The following is a 9862-nucleotide window of genomic DNA, read 5'->3' as shown; positions in this document are numbered from 1 at the left end:
CACTAAAGATGGATAGGGGGCAGGAGGATATGTTATGGTATAAATTACCATGGAGATTTATTCTGTGGAGCTAGCCTGCTCCAGACCAGGCTAAATTCCAGGATCTATTTAATCTCATCCCTAATGTCAGTCAGCAGTCACCACAAATGGAAACCAATAGTTATTTCACTGCTCACTATACATTATCACATATAACTAGACCCACTGTCATTATTTAAACGTTTGTGATCATTAATTTCAATGATTTTGGATAAAAAATAATTTTTAGATGTTGCTATCATTAGATAATTTACAGTTTCCCATAGACTATAAGGCTATATATAAAATGATAGAATATTAGGGCCACAGAGGGGAAAAAAACACAATAATATTGTAACCAGTTGTTTTAAAGGAGGACAGTTGTTAAAATGACAGATGTGGGGCATTTCGTGAAATTGTACTTCAGTATGGTTTCATAAACAAAGACATGCTGATGTGCCAGAATATTAAGTATCACATTGTCATAAGTATCAAAACTGTAAAAACAATATGTAGCTTTTCTGCAGAAAGAACCAGCCTCATAAATGTATGACTTTATCCTTTTTCTTCAGTGTGGCCCTAGTACTCTGTCATATAAACAAATACACATTCCATATGAATATAAAAACACAATGTGTAACATTATGTTCCTTTATTGAATAAGGACAAAACAAAGCAGGTAAACCATCAGCTCCTTTCGAAACTGAAGTCACAGTGACTCTACAAGATGGAAAGCACAGAATCCAAGCATATTATACAAAATGATACATACACATTCAAAGGTCTGTATATAACACACCCTGCATGTCTGCACACTAAAATAAATGCAGGACAAATCCATACACATCAACTGAACAGACAAATGAATGGATGCAGTAGCCTCCCTGCAGCCTTGTATTACACACAGTACCCCGCACAAACATCATAAGAGGCCAAATTCGTAAAAAAACGAACCCAAAAAAACCCAAATTCCTCTGCCACCGCAGGACATATTTAACCAAAATTGAAAGCACACATACTAACTAAAATAATTCAACACATATTGGTCCCTCAGCAGCCGACCACTGTCGTCATCAGGGAAGATTGCCGGATTGTCCCAGTCCATGGCTGGTGGCACTCTGGGGGCCCTCTCCTTCCTCAGGCAGGCCACATTGTGGAAGACAGCACAAGCCACAGTAATATCACATGTCCTAACAGGGCTGACCCTTAATTTGTGAAGGCAGTGAAAGCGTGCCTTCAGGAGGCCAAAGGTCATTTCAACTCTGGCCCTGGTCCTGGCATGGGCATGGTTGTAGGCCTGCTGTGCTTCCTGGGGGTCTGTGAAAGGTGTCAGGAGAAAAGGCTGGCAGCCATACCCCCTGTCTCCCAGCAACACACCAGAGAATTCACCTGTCAACACAAAATCTCATCATTACTACCTCATAAACACAGTGATATTCTTGACACAGCCATGATGGTTATAAATAGGGGTTGTGTGGCTTACCTTGTGATAGGCACTGATAGATTTCAGAGGCCCGAAAGATTCTGGAGTCATGGACTGAGCCAGGCCATTTTGCCACAACATTGCTGATCACACAGTCAGCATTGCAGACCATCTGAAATCATAAGATGAGGAATATTACACCAATCAATGCACATCACTGGCAATGCAGAGTGTTCGTCAATGGACAATATCAAAAAGTTATGTTCACCTGAACATTAATGCTGTGAAAGGATTTCCTATTCACAAAATCGGCCTCATGGGCACCTGAGGGGGCATTTATCCTTATGTGTGTGCAGTCCACTGCACCAATGACATTGGGGAAACCTGTCACACAAAGTAATGAGTATCCTACTATGTGTTAACAGTTGTCCTGTAATTTGTAGATCCTCTTACCTGCAATCCTATAGAACTCCTCTTTGATGTCACAGAGTCTTCTGTGGCCAGGGAAGGAGATGAAGACATCTGCTAATGCTTTGATAGCCAGACACACACTCCTTATTGTGCGGCAAATTGTGGCCTTGTTCAGCTGTTCTGCATCCCCCACTGAGTACAGGAAGGCTCCACTAGCAAAAAAGCGCAAGGCCACACAAACCATTTGCTCCACACTCAGTGCATGGCTCCGTGCAGTGCGGTGCTTAATCCTGGGACCCAGTAGTCTGCATAGATACCTGATGCCATCTGCAGAAAACCTGTATCTTTCATATAGATGGTCATCAGGGAAGGCCAGTGGGTCCAACCGGTCCCTGAAGACCCTTTCTCGCCTGAAGGCTCTCCTCAGCACAAGTGCTTCTTCATCCACCACATCTCGCACGAATGGGCATGCCATTGTCAGAGCAGAAAGGAACACACAATTTTGGGCCTTCATATAGGCTAGTGGCCACACCTGGTGCTGGGGGGGTGGGCAAAAGAGGGCGATGCCTTATAACGATGACTTGGTTGTACTGATTGCTGGGAAAATAAAAAAAACCTTAGAAAGATGCCACCGTCCTGTGTGCTCACAATAAGAGCTCATATGTCATGGCTCACTTGACTTTACGAGAATATACCTAATTTTTATTTTGAGCTGTGTCATCTTCTTGGAGCTGGGGGAGGAAAGAAAAATAATGATTAATACATTTGTGTTACAGTTAGCATACAGTGTACATTGAAGGCATATCTCACCTCCCTCTCAAGTTTTTTTATTTCAAGGTCCAGTTTCCTAATTGTCCTCTTTTTTATTTCGGACTCCAGTGCAAGATTTTCCATCTTTTTCTTCTTGTACTGAATGTCTATGTCTGCCAGTTCTATTTGGCGCCGGAGGTGGTTGCCATACAACTTTCTGATAGCTTGTGAGCTCTGTGAACACAATACAATTAGCGCAGCTGGAATTTGGCAGGATGTGGTGTCCTTTTATTAATACGCACTATGTTGCCAGGCTGGTTTTCCCACTGTATAGCATCTGGGTCCTGTAAAAGAAATTAGATTTTTTGATTTTGATGAGGACTCCTCACCATTGTAGAGTAAATAGTACTTTCACAGTCTTAACATGATACCTCATGCCTTCTGGAATCCAGAGAGATGGTCTCCTCCTCATCATCGTCTCCATCATGTGCTGTTGCTGCTGCACTGGGGCCTTCACCCTATCACATTTAATCGGATTCATATTGAAGCTAGTAGACAAGACATGCCAGGCCTACAGTATGCCTTTGATGGAGTACTCACTGGATCAGCATCGTCTGGTGCTTGTGCTGGTGGCTCTAACAGGAACACAGTGCTGCCAGACACTGCAAGGCAATAGGTAAACCAAAGTCAGACAGTCCAAATTGATTCAATATGAATGTGGTTGTATCCCATGTAGAGATGGAAGGACATACCTTGAATGAAGCGGGTGGCATCTTGGGAGGAACCTATGCTCGTCTCTTTCCCCCCAGGGATCCCCTCTAAGACGGGCCTGCCTTTATTTAGCTCCAAGGCCATGTCCTCTGCTGGGGTAAGGTCAGCCTTCGGTGACCCACCACCCGTGCCTTGTCTGTGGGTATTCTTTTTCACTGCTAAAACAGTACAGACAATGTGTGAGCAGGCACCTTCTGGGTACAATATATGCTTGTGCTTTGTTAAATATTAGTCAGGGACCATACCATTCTGCAGAATGTTCTTGTATTTGATTTTGACCTGCTGCCATGTCCGTTTTGGCCCGTTCATGTTTAATCTACACACACACACACACACACACACACATTTAATGGAGTCACACTGCAAAAAATTACTTGGTATTTTTGTCTTGTTTTCAGTAAAAATATCCAAAAATTTATCATAGCTTTATACAGTGTGATGGAGTTACTTTACACAATTTCACTCATATCTGCAGTGCATTTCAATTAAAAATTTAACCGTTTCATAATTACAGTACAACTGCATTTTTGGAGATGTGAATTAAATATTTGAATTGTAATTGTGATGTTTCAGCGGAGCGGTGACTGTGTAATTGTGCACTACTTACGCATTCAGGCGGTCTGCAATACTTTGCCACGCTTTTTCTCTTTGCTTTATCACTGTGGCGGTGTTGCCTTTCTTCTTAATTATATCTTTTACCTGCTCGTATGCCTCCATGAGGATTTGTGCTTCCGACGGGGAAAAGTACGCGGCTCTAGTTGCCATGGTAAATCAGTTAATCTGTGATCTGTGGCGGGGTCTATTTGAGTGAGCCGTGAGCGCGCACCTATCCAGGATTGGTTTCACCTGGCTTAATGAATCCGTGTCTGCTCATCCTGGCTTGGTCTTTGTGCAACCAATTAAGCCTGGACGCACATGTTTTGGCTTCATTGAGCTCAGCTGAGTCATTTATCCCGGATGTCTTAATTCTACTTTTGTGCAACAGGCCCCTGGGCTCTCTTTTTGGCTGGCGCAAACAGTGTTTTGACCGGAACCGGCGCCTTCGCTTGACAACACTTCGCTCTAAAAGATTGGCTGCTTCGTGGGCACAGGCGTGAACCTATTAAAGTAAGTAAATAAATGTTTACATACTGTTAGTGAAATATCACATCACTAAGGAATTAACATGGTCCACACACACCAACAGTCGTGAAGACACGACAACGCCTCTAACCCCCTCCTGAAAAGATTTGGTTTTACCGCTGCACCATTGAGAGCATCTTGACTGTCAGCAGCACCGTTTGGTATGCCAACTGCTTGGTATCCGACCGCAAGGCCATGACACAGAGGTCCGGACCTCTTTTTTATAATAAAATAAATCAATATTTTGTACACAAAAAAAATCCATTAGCCTATGGGTCAACATATAAATATTACTCCCAGTGTTGAACAAAGCTCAGAACGCTTATTCATATCTGACGGAGTTCTAATCGCCTGCCTCTTTGTGAACGAGTGGAATAGTGTGTTCGCCTGCATTCCCCTGGATTTGCATCCTGGATTTGCCCTTTTAGCATCACATTCACTGCTCTTTCAAAAGGTTAACTCCACGCTCTCGCGGCACATGCCGAGGGCCTGAGACGTGAAATGAACTACCCCAGCTCGCAGTCGGCTCAAGTAGGCAACTACAGATGCTGCTGACAGTTTGTTTGCGAGATGCCGGACAAAAGGCAATTTTAAAACCGCCCTGTGACTCCTGCCGCGTCTACATAGGGTCCCCCCCAACAAACAAAAAACTACTCTCTGAGAAGGAGTGCACAACTGGTAAATATGTCAGTCAGGTGGCTAGTTTCCGGCAGAGTCTTCTATTGCAGTAACCTTGAAGGGCTCTGATTAGTATTACTTAGCCAGCTAGAAGCCTACCTCAGCAGGAGAAAAATTTTTTTACTAAGTTCTCATAACTTTGCTTTACAGAGAGTAGACTGCTGAGACAGACAGTGGTGTGGCGCTTAGTAGTGCTGCTGAGGCCTCTGCACAAGACACTACAGAGATGTGTGTGGCACAGTACATCACTGATGCCGAGCTCGCTGCCATCCAGGACCTCTATACCAGGCCGTGTCAAAAGAAGCCCCCAAAAATTGTCACACTCCACCCACCCAAGTTCTAGACTGTTCTCTCTGTTACCGCATGGCAAGGGGTACTAATGCACAAAGTCTGGAACAAACAGGATCCTGAGCCATATGACAGCTTCTGCCCCCAAGCCATATGGCTGCTAAATAGCTACCCGGACTATATGCAATGACCTTTTTTGCAATAACTTTTGACTCAACATACGCTGCTGCTAATGTTTTATCTATACTGTTGCCTAGTCACTTTACCCCTAATTATATATACATACAGTGCATTTGGAAAGTATTCAGACCCCTTTCTCCCACAATTTGTTACATTACAGCCTTATTCTAAAATGGATTATAGTTTCCCCCCCCCTCAATCTACACACAATACCCCATAATGACAAAGCAAAAACATTTACAAAAGTATTCAGACCCTTTACTCAGTACTTTGTTGAAACACTTTTGGCAGCGATTACACCCTCGAGTCTTCTTGGGTATGACTACAAGCATGGCACACCTGTATTTGGGGAGTTTCTCCCATTTTTCTCTGCAGATCCTCTCAATTTGTCAGGTTGGATGGGGAGCTTCACTGCACATCTACTTTCAGGTCTCTCCAGAGATGTTAGATCGGGTTCGAGTCTGGGTTCTGGCTGGGCCACTCAAGGACATTGAGACTTGTCCCGAAGTCACTCCTGCGTTGTCTTGGCTGTGTGCTTAGGGTTGTTAGGGAAAGGGGGATACCTAGTCAGTTGTACAACAATGCATTTAACCCTCAATCAGAGCGGTGCGGGGGGCTGCCATTATCGACATCCACATCTTCGGATGGTGCCAGGTTTGGCATTCAGGCCAAAGCGTTCAATCTTGGTTTCATCAGACCAGAGAATCTTGTTTCTCATGGTCAGAGTCCATTATGTGCCTTTTGGCAAACTCAAAGCATGCTGTCGTGCATTTTACTGAGGAGTGGCTTCCGTCTGGCCACTCTACCATAAAGGCCTGATTGGTGGAGTGCTACAGAGATGGTTGTCCTTCTGGAAGGTTCTCCCATCTCCACAGAGGAGCTCTGTAAGAGTGACCATCAGGTTCTTAGTCACCTTCCTGGCCAAGGCTCTTCTCCACCTGATTGCTCAGTTTTGCTGGGTGGCCAGCTCCATGAAGTCTTGGTGGTTCCAAACTTATTCCATTTAAGAATGATGGAGGCCACTGTTTCTAGAAGACCTTTAATGCTGCAGACATATTTTGGTACCCTTCCCCAGATTTGTGCCTCAACGCAATCCTGTCTCGGAGCTCTATGAACAATTCCTTCGACCTCATGGCTTGGTTTTTGCTCTGACATTAACTGTCCAACTGTGGGACCTTATATAGAAAGGTGTGTGCCTTTCCAAATCATGTACATTCAATTTAATTTATCACAGGTGGACTCCAATCAAGTTGTAGAAACATCAAGGATGATCAATGGAAACAGGATGCACCCGAGCTCAATTTTGAGTCTCCTAGCAACTTATGTAAATAAGGTATAACCTACAGCATAGTCAAGCATGTAAATGTTTCTGACATTTTGGGGCCGCTAAACAAATATTGATTTATAACCACGGAGAGTTACCGCAAGTAGAATACAGAAGCTGCCTCCACTATTCCAGCACCATTTCAACTTCATCAAATCACCTATGATTAGTCGAATACAATGACAACTAAAAGATACCAAAAACGATTTAATCCAATCAACGTAATCTAAATATGATGTGGCTCTTCATGGTTGTCCATGGTTCTGATTTCTGCGTGCAAGTAGGAAAAACATGTCGACCTACCCTACTTGTTGAGAAACGCCAATGCTCGTTGGCTTCCCTTGCATTCAATGCTATGGGCGGCAAACAATGTCACACTTTTTTTTTTTTTGCATCAGATAGATGGCCTACAGAGACAGAGGGGCTGTTTCGCTCGCTCAGATGTTTTCTCCGGTGAGACATTCAGCCTCTTGCGAATGTAAGAAATTCTGAAAGAAAGACACATTCTTTTTTTTCCTTGGTCAATTTGTGTATACCTGGCTTCTCTTGGCAACCATGAATACACACCACTGGTAGCCGACAGGCATTTACTATATTAGCCAGGTGAGGGCCTCAAAGTGAAAATGTATCACAGTCGGGCGGTTGTAAGTGGGTTATTAGCATTTGTGGACAGGTGCGGGTGAACAGACAGCTGACCCGCGCACCATTACCGCACTATCTGCGTGTGCCAATACCAGAGTGGGCATATTCCAGGTTTTCTCTTAGGAAAATGTAGCGCCGGACAGACGACGTGACCAGACATTTGAGAGAATTTACCAGACCCATATGAATTGGGTCCATTAGAGCATCCACCCACAGTGCTCCGAATGACCAAAATCACGATAATGCATCTTAACAGAACATGCGACTCATGTAATGAAGCAAACAAACAAAAAATCTAACATTTGCGAAAATCTATCAAAATACTACACCAGAAAGCACGACTTGGCCAGAGGAATCGAGGATCATTAGCTTCTTTAAAAGAAAATAGCTGTGGATTGTTTCAAATCACAGGCTCGTAGTGCTATGCCTATTTGGGAAGCCCACCATTTTGGCAGAGCGGATGGCAATAGGCCTAGCTGATTTGAGTTGCTGCGGTCAGTGAAAAGCATTTAAAATATGTTTGAAGACTGTGTTTTGAGTGCAATTTAAAATGTTGAGATGGGAGGGGGCCTCCCGATTAGCCCAGCGGTCTAAGGCACTTTGAGACCAGAATGCCGATTGGCTGACAGCCGTGGTATATCACAACATTTATTTTTAAACAATTGGCCCACCGTCGTCCGGGTTAGGGGAGGGTTTGGCCGGAAGTATTAGCGTCTCCATGTGGCGGGCCGGGCGCCTGTAGGCTGACCTCGGTCGTCAGGTGAACGGTGTTGCCTCCAACACGTGTTAAATGCGCGGTTTGGCGGGTCAAGTTTTGGAGGACACATGACTTGAACCTTCGCCTCCTGAGCCCGTTGGTGAGTTGCACCGATGGGACAAGATCGAAATTGGGGAGAAAAGGGGGTAAAAAAAGAAGGGGAGGGGTGTGTGCCAAAGATATGAGATGCTCAGCTTATTTTTCTATTCCCCATTCAATATGTCACCAGTAGGAAATGTACCATTAATGCCCTTCATTTGGTTACATTCATTTCTGTTAACGCATGTATTAATTACATTCAGTGGTGATTTTAGCATGTAAATCTTGGTGGGGCAAAAACATTTTTATTTGGGATGCATGCCAGCAAAGTCACAATACATTAATTGCACTATAACGGTGCCCACAAACTGTTAGGGCCTACATAAAGCTGGCTATCAGTGGAGCCTTGTCTGGCAGCGAAACAGTTAATTCAGCATCATTTACTGCCTTTTAGAAAAACATAGCTGACTTGCTTTAACAAATGTGGTTTCTACTGACAATTGAGATATACAAACTATGGCACAAGGGGACGACAAGCGTATGAGGCAATCCGTATTAATGAGCGAGCTAGGACGGATGTAGTTAATAACTATTTGTTCAGCACTTTTGAATTGTACAGAGACAGAATTCAGAACCGTAGGATAAATAAAGGGCAGACAATGAAAGCGCTTACAATATTCGATTACATTTCTCAAAAACAGGTTATAGGCTACATGTGCACCACCAAGTCAGAACAGTAGGTGAAAATAGACCAAATTATTAGGGTGAGGCACATAGGCTACTAACAGCTTACTACACAACACATTTTTGGACCTACCTTGTGCTATGCTCACTTGTCATCAAAGTCTGGCATTATATGCCCCCCGATCTGCATGGGAGAGTGTGGGGTCTCCCGGCCATGAGTGTGGGGTTGACAGTTTTATTATTGCAATAATTAATCAATATTAAATTAAGATTGACGAAATGAGTCTCTCTCACTTGATTCGAATATTCCATGACAGGTCTCACCACTCTCTGTGAATGCTGAAGCCCAGGATGACCTGTTCTGCTCATCATGGATACTGTGGTGTTTATCATAGACCCTCCTGTTCCTATCTCTAAGCCTCAGGCCCGGCTCCGGGACTGTTGACTGGAGCCTCGGTCTCTCTGATGTCCACAGGTTGTGGAGTGTCTGTCCCTCACGGTTTGGTCCCGGTTCCAACTTGGGAACGAACAGCGATGGCTTCTGATCTAGCCGCTTCTGAGGTCCAGTCTCTCCTGCCAGCAACACCGGGTCCTCAAGGACTGCAGACGAGCATACAGTGCCTAAGGAAAGTATTCTTGAGAAGAATGGGAGAAACTCAGCAAATACAAGTGTGCCAAGCTTGTAGAGTCATACCCAAGAAGACTCGAGGCTGTAATCGCAGCCAAAGGTGCCTCAACTAGGTACTGAGTAAAGGGTCAGAATACTTATGTAAAA

General features: G+C 44.1%; 1 protein-coding gene across 1 annotated transcript; it reads right to left on the bottom strand.

Annotated features, from left to right (window-relative positions):
- Positions 1–379: 379 nt before the first annotated feature.
- Positions 380–2341, bottom strand: LOC129841395 (putative nuclease HARBI1). The gene is made up of 4 exons (XM_055909657.1): positions 1895–2341; positions 1710–1825; positions 1502–1613; positions 380–1407 (listed from the first exon to the last, which is right to left on the bottom strand). Exons 1-4 carry the CDS (start codon positions 2325–2327, stop codon positions 1037–1039), a joined length of 1032 nt encoding a protein of 343 aa, XP_055765632.1. The 5' UTR covers positions 2328–2341; the 3' UTR covers positions 380–1036.
- Positions 2342–9862: the final 7521 nt, after the last annotated feature.

The sequence above is a fragment of the Salvelinus fontinalis genome, chromosome 42, assembly GCF_029448725.1.
Source record: "Salvelinus fontinalis isolate EN_2023a chromosome 42, ASM2944872v1, whole genome shotgun sequence".
Lineage (NCBI taxonomy): Eukaryota > Metazoa > Chordata > Actinopteri > Salmoniformes > Salmonidae > Salvelinus > Salvelinus fontinalis.
Note: the sequence above shows the minus strand (reverse complement) of the source record. Positions and strands in the feature narration are given on the sequence as shown.